This window comes from Thamnophis sirtalis, unplaced genomic scaffold, assembly GCF_051295495.1.
Source record: "Thamnophis sirtalis isolate CommonGarterSnake01/CBP01778 unplaced genomic scaffold, rThaSir2_p1.2 scaffold_6, whole genome shotgun sequence".
In the NCBI taxonomy this organism is placed as follows: domain Eukaryota; kingdom Metazoa; phylum Chordata; class Lepidosauria; order Squamata; family Natricidae; genus Thamnophis; species Thamnophis sirtalis.
In genome coordinates, this window is record NW_028261386.1 from 23020171 (window position 1) to 23037773 (window position 17603).

General features: G+C 43.1%; 1 protein-coding gene across 1 annotated transcript; it reads right to left on the reverse strand.

Moving 5' to 3' along the window:
* Nucleotides 1-5228: 5228 nt before the first annotated feature.
* Nucleotides 5229-7169, reverse strand: LOC106541769 (uncharacterized). Its single transcript, XM_014057302.2, has one exon. The coding sequence runs from the start codon at nucleotides 6819-6821 to the stop codon at nucleotides 5379-5381; it is 1443 nt and encodes a 480-aa protein (XP_013912777.2). The 5' UTR covers nucleotides 6822-7169; the 3' UTR covers nucleotides 5229-5378.
* Nucleotides 7170-17603: the final 10434 nt, after the last annotated feature.

Sequence of the window (17603 nt, forward strand, 5' to 3'; positions counted from 1 at the left end):
CAGGTTTGGTAGTCCATTCAGAAAGACTGGGTCAGACAGAGACTCCAGATAAGCAACACAATTAGGCAAGCCAAAGGTTGACAAGATTAGCTTAGACAAACACCTACGATTTGCATTTCCCCTTTTGCCTTTGAGCCAGCCATGACTCCTACGTTACTCCATAGGAATCAACAAGGTATAAAAACCCACTCACTCTCAACTCCATTTGGTCAGCTGCCCCAGTTCATCAGTAAACAGAATCTTTCTTTCCAATTAGCCTTCATTTTATTCTTGGCTTGGAACTGGATCTTGATTTTTGTTCCAACAACAGGTAGACCTTGGTTTACAACAGTTTGTTTAGTGACTGTTTGAAGTTACATCAGCACTGAAAAAAAGTGACATAGGACCATTTTTCACAGATACTGTTAGATACTAGCAATTGTCATAATGGTTTCCACCAAGGTCCTCTGTTCCGGTGGGAACAGAGGTTTAATTTCATTGGTTGAAGGGTCTGACAGCTCCCTATAAAAGAGCTGCTGTCAGACTGAACCTTCATTGGATTGTACATAGTTGTTCTGTTACAATAAAGAGCTGTTGTTGCCTAAGCCTGAGTGTGCCTTTCCTTTACCCAATCTAACAGATACCATTGCAGGATATTGTAGTCACATGATCAAATTTCGGATGCTTGGCAACTGACTCATATTTATGATGGTTGCAGTGATCTGAGGTCAGGTGATCGCCCTTTGTATCTGTTAGAAGAAATGTCCTTCTGGGTTCGGCTCCAAGTGGGGAAAAAGACACTGGAGAAATGGAGGCTGCTTGGAAAGATGGTTTTAATGGTGGACAGGACCATATGGCTTGAGTCCTGAACAGAAAAGGTGATCACATGCTTCAGTGTTGGTGGAGAAGACAAGGGAAGGCAAGGAAGGAAGAGAAGCTGAATCCCTGGTTTTATCCTCCTCTGGCCTTTGATCTTGAGCTTGTTCTGATTGGTTGTCAGACTCCCATGGAGCCATGCAGGGGCAACTCTCTAGACTGAGTTTTGAATCCAGGTTTGGTTGAGTTCTCAGATGCCATGTGGTGAGTTTGGTAAAGGGTCAATATCATCATGCCTTAATCCCATCACTCTGGACCTGAAGAGGACTCTTTATTATGTAAAGTGGACTAGCTCAGGGTTTAATGGTTCATTGACAAAGGGGGATGGGCAGGAAGCTGCAGGCAGCTATTCTGTCTTTTAAAACATGTTTCTTTCTTTTCACATCCAGAGAAATATTCTGCCTTTTCAATATTTCCTAGGATTTTTCATTTTTCTGGGAGAAGGCTGGGTGATAACTTTCTACATATCCTTCTGACAAGCAAATCAATGGGGAAGCCATGTTTACTTAACTGTGTTACCAACTTAACAGCTTCATTTAAGAACTGGGACAAGAAAGATTGTAAAATGGGGCAAAAGTACTTTAACAAAAGTAACAGAAATTTTGGGCTCAATTGTGGTTGTACTTCGAGGACTGTCTGCATTGCCTCACTTGTAGTGCTAATAAACTGTCATTAGAAAAGAGTGTTAGATAAAATACAATGAGAGGAAAAACACCATGGAATAAAAGACTGCCCTTTTGTAAAGAAGGTTGCAATTCTAATAGAAAGTAAGGGCATGAAGAAAAGTATTTGTTAGCTGATGGAAAGAAATCGGTTGAAGACTTTTGGCTTCAATAAGTGGTTGCAATAAGCCTCTTTAATAGGGAACGGGGATGGGTGCATTTGGGACAAGCCTCTTCCATAGAAGTTTATTTAATACAGAAAGGTATCAAATTATTGGTGTTTTACCCCTCGCCCCAGGAAAAATGGTGAGCAGAGCCTGAAGAAAGTCAACAGAAGCACTAGAACTTCACTAGGGAAGTATTCCTTATTTCTTTGGCTGATGAAAAATGTGGACAGTATATAGACCAGTGATGGCTAACCTTTTTCTAAATGTGTGCCAAAATTGTGTGTGTGCACCAGTTGTGGGATTCAAATAATTTAACAACTGGTTCTCTGCCCTAATGTTTGCTTCCAACAATCAGTTCACCAAACTGCTCAGAAAGTTAACAACCGGTTCTCCCGAAGTGGTGTGAACTGGCTGAATCCCACCACTGGTGTGCACGCTATCTGTGCATGCACGCATGATCCCTGCACATGCATGCATCACTCCCCCCATGCAGGGGGAGTTTTCGCCCTTCCCAGGCTCCGGAGGCTTTCATGAAGCCTGGGGAAGGTGAAAACGACCTCTCTGGCCCTCCAGAAGGCTGGAAATCAGGTGGCCGGTGCGCACATGCGTGCTGGAACTGAGGGTTGCCGTGCCAGCAAATATGGCTCCACATACCACTTGTGGCACGCTTGCCATAGGTTTGCCATCACAGATATAGACAGACAGAAGGGGGTCAACCAGTGGTGCAATTCGGCCACTTCTATCCAATTTGGGTGAACTGGTAGTAGTGGCAGTGGGAGGCTCCACTCGCCCGTCCCATTTTTGACGCTCTGTGCATTTGCAGGTGGTTTGCAAACCGGTAGCGAAGGTAAGTTGATATCACTTCTGGGATCAACCTATTTTCTAAAGCACTGGAAGACCAAACAAGGAATAATGGTTGGAAAGTGATCACGGAGAGATTAAACTTAGAAAAGGAGAAATTTTCTAACAGTGAGAACTATCAACCAATGGAAAAGCTTTGCCTTAAAAAGTTGTGGGTGCTTCATCACTGGAAGCTTTCAAAAAGAGACTGGACAATCATTTGTCAGAAATGGTACAGGATCTCCTGCTGGAACAGGGGGCTGGACTAGATAACCTACAAGTTCTCTTCCAACTCTGTTATTCTGTAAGATCCATGTGTAATCTTTTATATGCTGCCCAAAGTCATTCTTCGTGATGGGCACCTACTACAGTATATATAGGTAGTCCTCAATATGTGACTGTGGGAAGTACACCCCAAAAGGAGAAATCTCACATCACCAGAAACCTCAGATAATGCCAAGAGACTCAAGCCAGCCCTTCCCCCTTTAAGAAAACCAAGAAACACCAGCTGAAAGGAAAACTGAGCAGCCTGCTAAAGGCTGTTACTAAAGTAACAAAGACTGACCACTTAAGTAGAGCCATTAAGATAAGGGGAATCAGGCAAAAAATAAACTCTGCAACGTAAACCGAAACTTCCTTTTGACAGGATTAAACCCCAAGAACAGGAAAAAAACAAGATTAACCCAGTAAAACAGAAAACAAAACCCAGGGCAATCAGAAACACATCAAAACCCATCAAGCTGCCTGAGCTTCAAAGAGGAATTAAGCATAAAAGGCTCAGATTCACACTTCCAAGCTTCTTACAAGCCAAGAATGCTCCAGCTGTGTTACTTTTTGCTTCTTACCTTTCTACATTAAAAGAATTCCACTTTCTGGCAGCTGTCTTCTGCATCCATTTCTTCTCAACATCTGTGGTATGTCCCAGCTGGAAACGAACCAGGGAAATTTCTTCCAACACGACCATAATTAAGCCAAATTTTCTGTCAAAGGTTGTAATGGTCATAAAGCAGGTCACTATACAACCAATCCAATTTTACAACCTTTTTTTGCAATGGTCATTAAGCAAAATTATTGCTCGCCATGGGCCGAGTTTTGCCAGAGATTAGAAGTAAAAGCTGGTTTGCAGCAAAACCATTGTAAATTGCAATTGTGACTGTAGGACAGTGGTGGGTTGCAGGCGGTATGCCCCGGTACGGGTGCACCGGAGCCTGCCCGGAACACCGCCGGATACAGTTCCAATACGGTGCTCTGGAGGGTCCACCCTCCCACCCGAGCTCACCGGTCTTTTAAGTCTTTGGCGCTTACGCGCACGGCACGTACAGCACATGCATGATGGTACGCTGAGCAGCTGCAGCATCACAGAGGCTCGCGGAGGGGCTAAGGCGCATGTGCGTGCTGTGCACGTGTGGACGCCGCTGGGCTCATTCCAACTGTAGTGATTGGAATGGGATCTGGAACCCACCACTGCTGCAGGGCCCTAAAAATGGCTATAAATATAGGCATGTTGCCAAGCACCCAATATATATTTGGAAGGGGGAAAAATCAGAACTTTGAATCCAGGACATGATCAATTGTACATTAAGAACCAGCTGTATAAATTTGATAATTAAATAATTAACCAACAAGGCCATAAGTTGCAACGGAAAGGGCACGGGTGAAATGCTCTGAAGTCTGCTACTGGTTTGCTTCGTGCATGCATGCACGCTTTAAGCATGCTAAGAAGCCTTTTCTGAGCCTGCCAAGGTAAGTAGAACAGTGAGGTGCGGGAACAGCTGTGCCATGCCATTTTGATTCGCTAGAAAGCAGGATTTTCTGCTTTCTTGCGAATATATATCACGCGGCACAGCTGATTGTCAGAACTTTTTAAAAACCTTGTTACCATTTTTTACTACCTATTCACCCGAACAGGTTGTAAAAAATGCTTTAAAAAGTTTTTTAAAAGTTCCGACGATCAACTGTGACAATCAGCTGTGCCGGGCGATCGTTGGAACCTTTTTTTAAAACTTTTTAAAAGCATTTTTTACTACTGGTTTGGGGGGGACCGGCCTGAACTGGTAGCATTTCATCCCTGGGTAAAGGCATGAATGGGTGCAAAACATTGCGAATCAAAGCAGATAATACTAAAGCCTCGTAGCCAGAATGGGGGAATCATGATGTTTAATGCTAGTAGAAGACATAAGAGAAAAATGATGGCATAGAGAGATTATTTCTAAGGATGCTTACAAATAACTGCCATTTTTTCTTCTGATTCCAATATTTTGCACTCAAAATTGAGTGCCACTCTTTTGTCTTTTTGTGGATTTATTCTTTATCTCCCTTTATTTTTCTGCATATGCAGTATCCCAGGCAAACTACGCCAAAGTGGTTTCCTCCAATAATGTGACTTACTGGTCCATCCAGTTTTTAATTTGATCCAAGGTTGCAACATTGATCATGTTGCCCTCTGCCCCACCAATGCTCTCATCCCACATGCTTCCACTCTGTGCTCCCTAGACCCCAATTTCCTCTCTGCCTGGCTGTGTTAGCACATGATTCCCAAACCGACAATCACAATCCATAAATCTAGCAGATGGTTTTTTTCCTGTAATAGTGCCATCTGTGGTGATGGACAATTAGCTAGATGCATTTTTTATGTTTCCCTACAATTTCTTAGAGAAACCCACATGAATTGAGCAAAGGTGGTATTTCAAAATAGAGAAATATATAAAAGCCCAGCCAGTTTATTTGCAGCCTGGAAAAAACCAACACGGACCTGCCGTGTTAAGCATTAAGTGTTGGAGATGAGGGACAAGAAGATCCTTGTTGGAGAGAGGAGCCCCAGAGACTGGCAGCAAGCCACATCTTTATTGAGACCTCAATACAAGTTAGCTCTGGAGGGGCTCCTTTGTAATTGCCTTGGGGGAGAATGTCTGGAATGTTTTTTTGGTGCCCCAGAAGAAGCTGGTTTTGCACGGTAGCTATCAACCTTCTTGTGGGGGTGAAATGATTCATGATCTGAGACTTTCATGGACATTTTTCTATGACCATGGGAGTGTCCTTGTTTTGCGTGTGTAGTAGTCACTGCATGTTTACGAAGAGAGTCTTGCTTTTGGTGTGAAATGCCATTGGCTGGAAAACCAGAAGGAGCTGAAGGATCCACCAGAGAGGGAGAAGAAGCTGCTTTCTGGAGGGATGTCCTAGAGCTCCGCTTTGTGGAAGGGGGTTCTCTCCTCCTCCGCACCTTTGCCCAAACTTTCTTGATGCATAACAAGAGCTTTTTCAGGATGTTGGGAGGCTTCTGTGGGGACTTGGGTTGGGTTGTCTCTGGGGCTGGCTTTCGTGGCTGGGACTCCATTTTAGGTGAACGTGGAGGGGATCTGGGTGTTGTTGCTCTGGATGGCCTGGGACCAGCCCTGTGCCGTCTGGCTCTCAGGTCAATTGCCTCTGAAGGTCGCTGCCTGGCTAGGCGAGATGGCCTCTCTGCGGCCCTTGATGGGGGTGCTGCTTCATGGGCATTCCTCCTGCTTCTGCTCCTGCTCGGGCTCCTGCTCTGACTCCTCTCTTGCTTGGAAGGATGCCCTTTGCTGTGTTGCAACTTTGATGCATCCTTTCCTTGCACCAGACCCCATCTGTTGGCTTCATGCCTCTTGATCTTAAGGAGGAAGCCCAAGTTCATGTAAACCTCCCCGTCCTGTACACTTAGCCGTGGATAGACAAGGAGGCAAGGGCCGTGCTGTGGATGGGGATGTGGGCAATAAGGAGCGCAGCGGCCACATAACAAGCAAATAGGATATTCTACACTTGGCTGGCTATGCCCATTCTCCAGACCTTTAGCCAGGCACATGTATAGATCCCGTGTAGCTTGCTCTGTGTCCAATGATTCCACAATGGCATGGGCCAGACACTGAGACTTGAGAGGGCTCTTTGCAAGTTTGAAACTTTCCTGCTGCAGTTCTATTTGTGCTTGGTGAATGCAAGGCAATTCCAGTTGGTTCTGGCACATGAAAGTAGTGTCTAAGAATGATGTCTGAGCAAAGCTAGGAAGATCTCCACTCTCTCTGGGGACTTCTGTCATGTCATCAGCCCAGCTCAATCGGTGTGTCTGTCGATCAAGCATCAGGCTGATCTGAGTCTCTGCTGGCTTGCCTTTGGGACTGCCTGATCTTCCTGCGCCGTCCTTGGAGGTACTTGGCTTTTTGCTACGAACGTCTTTCTCCTTTTTCTTGGGAGTTCTGGGTCTTCCAGGCTGCTTTGTCAAAAGGCTCTCATTTTGTGCTAGCAGGTTAAGTACCTCTGTTAACTCCTCCTCGGGGGTCATGCTACTCAGATTTCCATTTGTTGGTTCCTTGAGACTGCTGTGGCTAGTAGCCTGACAGATGATGAATGAGGGAGGCAGCAAATCTTTGGAAGAAGGTAGAGGAGTTTGAGTGCAGGGTCTGGGACTTCTTGCCCTGGCGGGTGGTTTGGGTGGAGTTTGACGACCTTTGGGACTGGTTGAAGGAGGTGTGCGACTATGTGACCTTTGACCAGGTCCTGGGCTCCTTACCCTGACAGGTGGAGGCTTCTGGGGCGTTTGATGACGTTTGGGGCTAGTTGAAGGTGGTGTGCGACTACGTGACCTTTGACCAGTGGAGCGCTGCTGACTTACCCAATGGATCACCTCATTTTGTGGGGTGATGCCAATTTGCACATTGGTCGGTGCCTTGAGATTGCTGTGGCTAGTAGTCTGACAGATAATGAATGGGGGAGGCAGTAAATCTTTGGAAGAAGGTAGAGGAGTTTGAGTGCAGGGTCTGGGACTTCTTGCCCTGGCAGGTGGTTTGGGTGGAGTTTGACGACCTTTGGGACTGGTTGAAGGAGGTGTGCGACTACGTGACCTTTGACCAGTGGAGCGCTGCTGACTTACCCAATGGATCACCTCATTTTGTGGGGTGATGCCAATTTGCACATTGGTCGGTGCCTTGAGATTGCTGTGGCTAGTAGTCTGACAGATAATGAATGGGGGAGGCAGTAAATCTTTGGAAGAAGGTTCAGCAGTCTGAGTACAGGGTCCCGGGCTCCTTACCCTGATAGGTGGAGGCTTCTGGGGCGTTTGACGACGTTTGGGGCTAGTTGAAGGAGGTGTGTGGCTACGTGACCTTTGACTAATGGAGAGCTGCTGACTTACCAATTGTACGACCTCATTTTGTGGGATGATGCCAACCTGCACATTGGTCTCTCTGCTGGGCACCTGACAAAATGGTGATCCTTCTTTCTGCCATTGTAATAGTTGTGCTTCCTTCTGCCACTGTAATGGCGGTTCTTCCTTCTGCCAATATAATGGCCTTGCTTCTTTCTGCCACTGCAATGGTGGTTCTTCCTTCTGCCAATATAATGGCCTTGCTTCTTTCTGCCACTGTAATGGCGGTGCTTCTTTATGCCACTGCAATGGTGGTTCTTCCTTCTGCCAATAGAACGGAGGTGTTTCTTTCTGCCACTGTAATGGCGGTGCTCCTTTCTGCCATTGCAATGGTGGTTCTTCCTTCTGCCAATATAATGGCGGTGCTTCTTTCTGCCACTGTAATGGCGGTGCTCCCTTCTGCCATTGCAATGGTGGTTCTTCCTTCTGCCAATATAATGGCGGTGCTTCTTTCTGCCACTGTAATGGCGGTGCTCCTTTCTGCCATTGCAATGGTGGTTCTTCCTTCTGCCAATATAATGGTGGTTCTTCCTTCTGCCAATAGAATGCTGGTGCTTCTTTTTGCCAGTGTAGTGGTGGGGCTTCTTTCTGCCAATGTAGTGGTGGAGCTTCCTTCTCCAAATATAATGGTGATGCTTCCTTCTCCCAATGTTTCTTGTGGATGTGCCAGTCAAGCAGCTCCTGCTGTTTGTAGTCCAGGAAATAAATCCTACCTCCAACTCTCTGAAAGTGGACAGGGCTGCTTCTGACTGTTGAAGGAATCCTTGGCGTCAGTTTGGTCAAAGATTCAGATGTTGGAGTACTTCTTCTCCGCTGCTTTGGCTTCTGGTGCAGTTGGAAGTCCATTGGGGGATAAGAAGAAGATCTTTGGCGTGACTTCCGGAAACCAGCCTTGTAGGGTCTGGTAACCTGCCCCTGCCACACTGGAATTTCTTGTGAAGCAATGGGGCCTGGGGAGGGAGGTGTTCTAGATCGGCTATAGCAGACATCTTTGGTTGATGAATGGGCCCAGCTGTACAGAGAGGTGATGGAATTCAAAGTGGTGTTGGATGCAGAGCGTGAGATTCTAAAAATGGGATGGGAGGCAGGAAAACAAAGAAAAATGGTCACAGCAGCCATTTCCCATGAAGCTTATTTATATAGCACCCATCCCATCCCTTGCTACATATTTATTTATTTTTTACTTTTTAAAATTTGTATCCTGCCTTTATTGTTTTTACAAATAACTCGAGATCTTAACATATTCAGCAGTAAATTAACCAGTTTAGCTTCCAATACCCCCAGCTGTGTGAAGGATGGAGGGGTGTGAAGCTGATAGGTACCATTCCCACATTGAAAAGAAAGACCCATATTTCTTCCAGCTAAAATGTACTGTATCCCCTACTTTTGGCAGGGCAAGTGGAAGATGGGTCATTGGGAGGGCAGACCAAATGTTACTTACAATCCAAATGTTATTCTCTTCCTCTACATAAAGCAGGATAAGCCCCTGCCTTATGTAGACGAAAGCAGTTGCCTCAGGCCACAAAAGCTAGGCGTTCAACGGTGATCTTAAGGCCAGAGAACCTCAATTAAAAATATATACTAGTGGTGGTGAACCTTTTTCCCCTTGGATGCCAAAGGTTCACACCTGTAATTAAATGCCCCCCCCCGTTGTGCCCACCTGTGCATGTGTAAGCAACACCTCCGCCCCGCGCATGCATACATGGCTTTCTTGGAGCCTGAAGAGGGCAAAAACAGCCTCTCCCGCCTCCCAGGTCCTCCCAGGCCCCCACAGTACCAAATGTTAATAAGAAGCAAAAGCAGAAGCAAAAGGAATGCAAATATGCCTGCTAAGAAGACTACAGCATGATCTACTGAAAAGAGTCTCTCAAGCAAGGTGACTTTTTACTAATATTATGTAGTCCAGAACTTTTAATTTCTTGAACAGAAAGAGATAAATATCCAGCTACTTGTTCCAACTTTTGCCATCACCATCTATTTATTCATTTAGAAAGCTTTAGCTTACTTTTATATTTTAAAAAAACACTCACTCCACTGCTTAGTAGAAAGTGTCTCCTCTAGCCCTAACCCCCTCCCTCAGAGGCGGGTTCCAGCAGTTGCTCCTGCCGGTTCTCTCGTGGCACCACCACACACACGCTTTGCTCAAGCTGCGCGCAAATGTGCAGTGCAATTGCATTGTGCATGCACAGAACCAAAAAACAAGATAGTGGTGTCTATGGCGCCACCAGGAGAACTGGTTTGGGGGCGTGGCAGGCCTGGGTCGCTGCCGGTTGCAGCGACCCAGGCTGTCAAACCACTACCGGTTCAGCCAAACCGGTTTGAACTGGTAGGAACCCACCACTGCCCTCACTGCATAGGTCTTCGCTTTCAAGAAGTTCTATCAGGGTCTTACGGTTTACTGATACGTTGCATTTGCCAGGTGAGGTACTCAATTTTCTTGTCCAAAACACACAGAGTTTGATAGAGGCTCAAATTGTTGCAGGACCTGACAAAAATGGAAGAGAGAGGTATATGTACATTGGGAATAATCTATCACATGCTTATAACCATGCTTATATCTTTCCCTGTTGTTTTTTTGAGGGGGAGGAGGGTAAACTAAGATGGCAATAGGGCATCCTTATGATATTTGATTTTTTAGTTTGTTTTTATACATAGCCTTTATCTTTTTCAGAAAGTTCATTTGGCTCCCCTTCATTACAATTATTTTACAGCTATTTTTTCCTCCGCCTCCCCCCATTATTCTGTAATTCCTATTCCCTTCCCAGAATTCATAAAACATGGAAGGCTGCATATTTGGAAAAAAAAATCAAAAAAATGTATTTCAATCTGAAGGAACTGGCAGATGAGATCTCAGAACCACTGAACTATATCTTTCAGAGATCCTGGAGCACGGGGGAACTGCCACAGGAGTGGAAAAGAGCTGATGTGGTTCCCATCTTCAAAAAAGGAAAAAAAATAGATCCAGGAAACTATAGACCTATCAGGCTGACCTCAATTCCAGGGAAGATTCTGGAAAAGATAATCAAGCAACGAATTAGCGAACACCTAGAAGTAAACAAAGTAATAGCCAAAAGCTAACATGGGTTTGTCAAAAACAGATCATGCCAGACTAATCTTATTGCATTGTTCAACAAAGTGACAAAATTAGTGGACCAGAGGAATGCCGTTGATATAGTTTACTTGGACTTCAGTAAGGCATTTGATAAAGTAGACCATTACCTACTACTAGACAAAGTAGAAAAATGTGGGTTAGACAGCATCACCACCAGACGGATTCGTAACTGGCTGACCAACCACACTCAACATGTAGTCCTCAATTGAACTGCATCTACATGGAGGGAGGTATGCATTGGAGTACCCCAAGGCTCTGTTTTAGGCCCAGTATTCTTCAACATCTTCATCAATGATCTGGATGAGGGGAAATTTGCATCGAATTTGCAGATGACATCAAGATGGCAGGAATAGCCAACACTCCAGAAGATAGACTTAAGATACAGAAGGATCTTGACAAACTTGAATATTGGGCACTATCTAATAAAATGAAATTCAATGGTGAAAAAAGTAAGGTTCTACATTTAGGCAAGAAAAACAAAGTGCACAGGTACAGTATAGGTGGTACCTTGCTCAACAGTAGTAACTGTGAGAGGGATCTTGGAATCCTAGTGGACAACCATTTAAATATGAGCCAGCAGTGTGCAGCAGCTGCCAAAAAAGCCAACACAGTTCTAGGCTGCATAAACAGAGGGATAGAATCAAGATCACGTGAAGTGTTAATACCACTTTATAATGCCTTGGTAAGGCCACACCTAGAGTACTGCATTCAGTTTTGGTCACCACGATGTAAAAAAGATGTGGAGACCCTAGAAAGAGTGCAGAGAAGAGCAACAAAGATGATTAGGGGACTGGAGGCTAAAACATGAAGAACGGTTGCAGGAACTGGGTATGTCTAGTTTAATGAAAAGAAGGACTAGGGGAGACATGATAGCAGTGTTCCAATATTTCAGGGGTTGCCACAAAGAAGAGGGAGTCAAACTATTCTCCAAGCCACCTGAGGGCAGAACAAGAAGCAATGGGTGGAAACTAATTAAGGAGAGAAGCAACTTAGAACTGAGGAGAAATTTCCTGACAGTTAGAACAATTAATCAGTGGAACTGCTTGCCTCCAGAAGTTGTGAATACCCCAACACTGGAAGTCTTTAAGATGATGTTGGATAGCCATTTGTCGGAAACAGTATAGGGTTTCCTGCCTAGGTAGGGGGTTGGACTAGAAGACCTCCAACATCCCTTCCAACTCTGCTATTGTATTGTATTGTAGGAGCCGAGGTGGCGCAGTGGGTAGGGTGCAGTACTGCAGGCCACTTCAGCTGACTGCTAGATCAGCAGTTCAGCGGTTCAAATCTCACCGGCTCAGGGTTGACTCAGCCTTCCATCCTTCCGAGGTGGGTAAAATGAGGACCCGGATTGTTGTTGGGGGCAATATGCTGACTCTGTAAACCGCTTAGAGAGGGCTGAAAGCCCTATGAAGCGGTATATAAAAATCTGCTATTGCTATTGCTATTATATTGTATAATCTTTCCTCAGTGTGAAAAAAAATCTCTCAAGTATAATTCCTCTTGACACCTTGGCCTTTCTTTTTCCTCTGTGATCCCCTGAAGTCTCACTGTTTAAGATACCTTATATTGCACCACAATTTTGATTCAATGTTTGGCCAAGCCCTAAATAAAACATTTCCTTAGGTGTGCCTGGCAAGTATCTATGTCAGTTAAGTAAGCAAAGAAAAGGCTATACCATCTGTTCATATCGAAAGGAAAAACCATTAACTAAACTGGACATGAAACTCTATCATGCATATCCTTGTATCTTTTACGACTTTTTACCTTAATTATAGGTAGACCTTCCTTACTCACTGCTTCATACAGTATGATGGCACAGAAAAAAAATAACTTTGCAGTTAAGGTTCATGTTTATGACCTTTCTGTCTCAGTTAAGTGTTTAACATTATAGTCAGTTAGTATACAATGTCCTGTTTCTGAATTTTTCTGCTCCCCCGCCCCCCAGTGGAGAGATTGGAAAGGAAGGGATTACAAGAGAGTAAGCAGGTATTCAATTGAGGATGCACATCGAAAGGTAGTGCCAGCTGTTTGCCTAGAGTCTTTAGGGCTGGGAGCTGCAAGCATGCTAGGTAAACAGATAGTACTAGCAGGGGTGGGTTCCTGCACCGGTTGGTAGTGGTTTGCTTTGCGCATGCTTCCTTATTAGGGAAGATATCAAGTTAGGTTACTTACTTTTGTTCTGTGGCTGAGCTTATACCCTTTGTCCTCCTTGGATCTATGCTTGTGATACTTATTTTTCCCAAGGACGCTGCAGTAGGAGAGATACAGAAGAAAGGTTGCTGTTCCAAGACTCAACCTCCCAATTACTACAGCAATGTTTCTCACCCTTGATACATGGTAAATGTGTAGACGTCAACCCTCAGAATTCACAGCAAAGGACATGTTGGCACCCCAATGCTATGGGATTAAAAAGAAAGAGGAAAGTGAAATTGTGTGCATCACTTACCTATCCATGGTACTTTGTACCTGCTCTGCTTTTTGTTGCAAGCCTGTAGAAGAAAAAGAAGAAAAGGAACACACGTAAGAAGAATTGTTCTTTTCTGTTCCAAAGGGTACAATTAGATATAATAATAGCAAGTTTGAAGAGAGGGTACAGTTTGACTGAACATCAAAAGAATCTTTCAATTTGTCCATTTTGAGAACTTTAATAGTGAAAATAATTATTTAAAGGAATAATTTTTTCCATCACTGATGTTCTTAAAGCAAATATTAGACAACTGTCTGTTGCGGATGTACTAATGAGGCTAGATCAGATGGTCTGCAGCAGGGCTCTCCAACTTCCGGCCACTAGGCCGGATGTGTACACGCTGGCCACGCCCATGCCCAGTTTAGCAAAGGGGGAAAAAGTCCCAATATGTCATGTGACGTTGCCATGTTGGTGTGAGTTTAACACCCATGGACTACGGGATCCATTCTATCTGTATGTTTACATGGTAAAAGAAGAAATATGTCACCTGAGATTACTTTTGCATCTTCAGTGTTCCTTCCCAAGTCCCTCACAAAACAGTTTAAACTTGACCTAGAATTATATTCATTTCTACAAAACTCAAAATTATTAATACTATGAGCTAATTGGTTTTTATTCTCCTTCTCTCCAGCTGGCCAATAAACTAACGTAAGACAAAAAGACTTGTTGTATGATCTTAGCTTGCTTCTTAGCCAAAATTTCCCAGGTCTATTTTGTTATAAATTGGCATTTTTTCAACATCTGGGTTTCTGGACATCATTCTTGAAAGACATATGACTCATTTTAGCAAACAGAAATCATATATAGTAGACTTTTAAAAACAGTCATATTTTCCATAATCCCTTATTACGGAAGACTATTCTAATGACTGCAGGGAAAATCATATGAAATGAACTGTGATTTGTTTTTCTCGGAGCAAATAATTTTTTTTTACAAGAAAAATGTGAGAATAGAACTTTTTACAAATATCACTTCTTGACTTTTTTTTATTGTAGTCAAATTATTCCCAACTTTAAAAAAAAAAAGCTAAACAGTCACAAAAATAGAATCTCTCTCTCTCTCTCTCTCTCTCTCTCTCTCTCTCTCTCTCTCTCTCTCTCTTTCCTACCGCTTCCCAAATAATTCCACAACTTTACATTACACAAAATATTTTTAATAATTGGTTAATATGTTACTGATCCAATCATCAAACATGAATAAAAGACTCTCCACTATATCCATTTAAACAGGTGCATAGTCTTATGAGATAAGCTTTTGCTTTCTGTCAGATAGATAATGATCTGGGAAGTTATAGCTGAGGTTTAAGAGCCATATGACAACAGCTTGTCATATCTAGTATTTAGAATCAGCCCTTCTTCACAACCAGAACCAGGACCAGAAATTTAAGCAACTTCCAATGAAGAATTTGATCTTACCTGTATTTTTTTCACTTTTTTGAACGCCCAGATAGTAGCAGGCACAAATATAATGGCAACTAGCAGAAACAGCAGCAGGTGGCAGCAGTCTGAGATGACATTCTGCAGGATTGTCAGCATGGTGCTGGGGCCCAGCAACTGCTCTGTCAGCCTCTAGGCTACAAGTTCTTAGGGTTTCCCATCTGAGGTCATGCTTGCATCACAAATGTCTTTTGCAGCCCATTTTGCTTGACTGAAGCCTTTTCTCTGATCAGCAGACAACATCAAAATTAACTACATTCAGCCCACTCAACTTATAAACAGCAAAGATATTTGGTGTAAACCAGTGGTGGGTTTCAAAAATGTTTAGAACCTCTTCTGTAGGTGTGGCCTGCTTTGTGGGAGTGGCTTGCCGGCCATGTGACTGGGTGGGAGTGGCTTGCCAGCCATGTGACCAGGTGGGAGTGACTTGCCAGCCATGTGATGGGTGGGAGTGGCTTGGCAGTCATGTGACTGAGTGGGCATGGCCAACTTGTAAAATGTGGTGAAACTCACTTAACAACGCTCTTGCTTAGCAACCAAAATATTGCCTCAGAAACTCTGGCATTTGAAGAACGCAAGTCTTAAAACTGTCAAGTTACAAGACCCTTGCACCCCTAACCCTTTAGAAAAAAAAACCCCAGGGATGTTCAAACTTGACAGCTTTAAGACTTGTGGACTTCAACTCCCAGAATTCCTCCTCCAGTCATGTTGGCTCAGGAACTCTGCCATTGAAGCATGCAAGTCTTAAAGCTTTCACGTTACAAGACCCTTGCACCCCTAACCTTTTAGAAAAAATCCCTCAGGGGTGTTCAAACTTGACAGCTTTAAGATTTGTGGACTTCAACTCCCAGAATTCCTCCTCTTGCTCTTCATCTTGATGATGTGTGGACAGGCGGGGTGAGGGAGCTGGAACCAGTTCTAAACGGCACTGCAAATTTGTGGAATCTCTTCTATAGAAGAGGTTAGAACTGGCAGGAACCCACCCCTGGTGTAAACACTAGTGCTGCTTATAATCATTTGCTTGTTTATTCACTCATTATTTTGACCTCACTTTTTTGCTATAAAATTCTAAGGCATCTCACTGTAAACATGAACCCAACTGAGGTAAGAATTCAAAGCTGAGAATAAAACAGATGTGTATTAATTATTTACTCAAGTCTAACAAATACTGTTTAAAAACCATTTTCAAATAACACTTGTATTAGAGATCTATAAAGTTTCAGAAGAAAAAATGCAAGCTTTTTGATTTACAAGGATTCCCCACCCCCAACCCACAATTATTACTACGAAATACAGAAACAGAAGACAACAGAACTAGTTTGGTCTAGTGATTAAGATATTAGATCACAAACCTGGGGGTCATGAATTCTAGTCCCACTTCAGGCATGAAAGCTAGTTTTCCAGAAAATAGGAGGAAGAATGACTATTAGGTATGTTTGCTGCCCTGAATTATTTACAAAAATAATAATGGTGGGAAATAAAATATTGCATTAAATATATAGATCAACTTTTTCCAGCTTTGTAGAACCCAGCCTGGCCACATTTATTAGGGATAATGGGATTTATATATATATATATATATATATATATATATATATATATATATATATATATATATATATATATATATATATATATATATATATATATATATATATATATATATATATATATATATATATATATATATATATATATATCAAAATACAAAACAACTAGCACCAACAGAAAGAAAAATTGAGAAATGGTGATTATTGATCAGTTTAAAAAAAAACCTAGAAAATATGGTGATTTAAATGAGCACGACTAAAAAACCAAAAGCTAAGTAATTAACAGAAAGAAAAGATCCATATAGTAATTAGTGATATACCATTCATTAAATCCTTAACTGATCCAGCATGTTGCTTTATATCTTCATTCTTAAAACACAGTAACTTCTTGATAAATAGATCCATATCCTGGATCCATTCCTTGAAATCATGAAAGTAAGTTTATTTCGTAAGAAATTTTCCTGATCCATTGGGTGAACATTAGCCTCTGGAAGGCTGCTAATTCTCTCTGCCTCCCCAGAAGCAGAAAATTCTGCCCTACTGGCGTAGAGGATAACTGCAACGTTTAAAATGAATGCACATTTGCAGATTATCACTAAAGGCGAAAACTATCACATAGGCAAGGATGTATCCAGCCCAATTCAGTGGGCATGGCTAGTGTACTGAAGAGAAGGACCAGGGGAGACATGATAGCAGTGTTCCGATATTTGAGGGGCTGCCACAGGGAGGAAGGGGTCAAGCTATTTTCCAAAGCACCCGAAGGCCAGACAAGGAATAATGGATGGAAACTAATCAAGGAGAGATTCAACCTAGAAATAAGGAGGAACTTTTTGACAGTGAGAACAATCAACCAATGGAACAGCTTTCCTTCAGAAGTTGTGGGAACTTCATCACTTGAGACTTTCAAGAAGAGACTGGACTGCCATTTGTCAGAAATGGTGTGGGGTCTCCTGCTTGAGCAGGGGAGGGGGTTGGACTAGATGACCTATAAGGTCCCTTCCAACTCTGTTAATCTGATCTGATCTAAATTAGTGGCGCTTAAACCAACCTGAGCTCACCCATTTCTATATGTCCCCTTAAAAAGTAAAGAAACATTTTTTTCTCCTTAAGGGTTAAGATTTATACAAAACTGCCCAATAGAAAGTTGTTCCGTTTAAGGAAGCAGCGCGTCCACGGGCAACGAGGAAACGTGGCTGAGGGTCCCTGTACCTATCCCTAAGCCTATAGAGGGGGTGAAACACACCGTTGGCAAATTAACCTATCTGTTGGATGTTCGGAAAGTTCTGCTTCTATCAATTATTGCCTCTATGGGAACTATTAACTGACGTCATTTCCTGAGAGCCGCCTCGCTAGAAC

What these genes read in the sequence shown, in the direction of transcription:
- LOC106541769 (XM_014057302.2), bottom strand. Translation starts at nt 6,821, where the DNA reads ATGACCCCCGAGGAGGAGTTAACAGAGGTACTTAACCTGCTAGCACAA.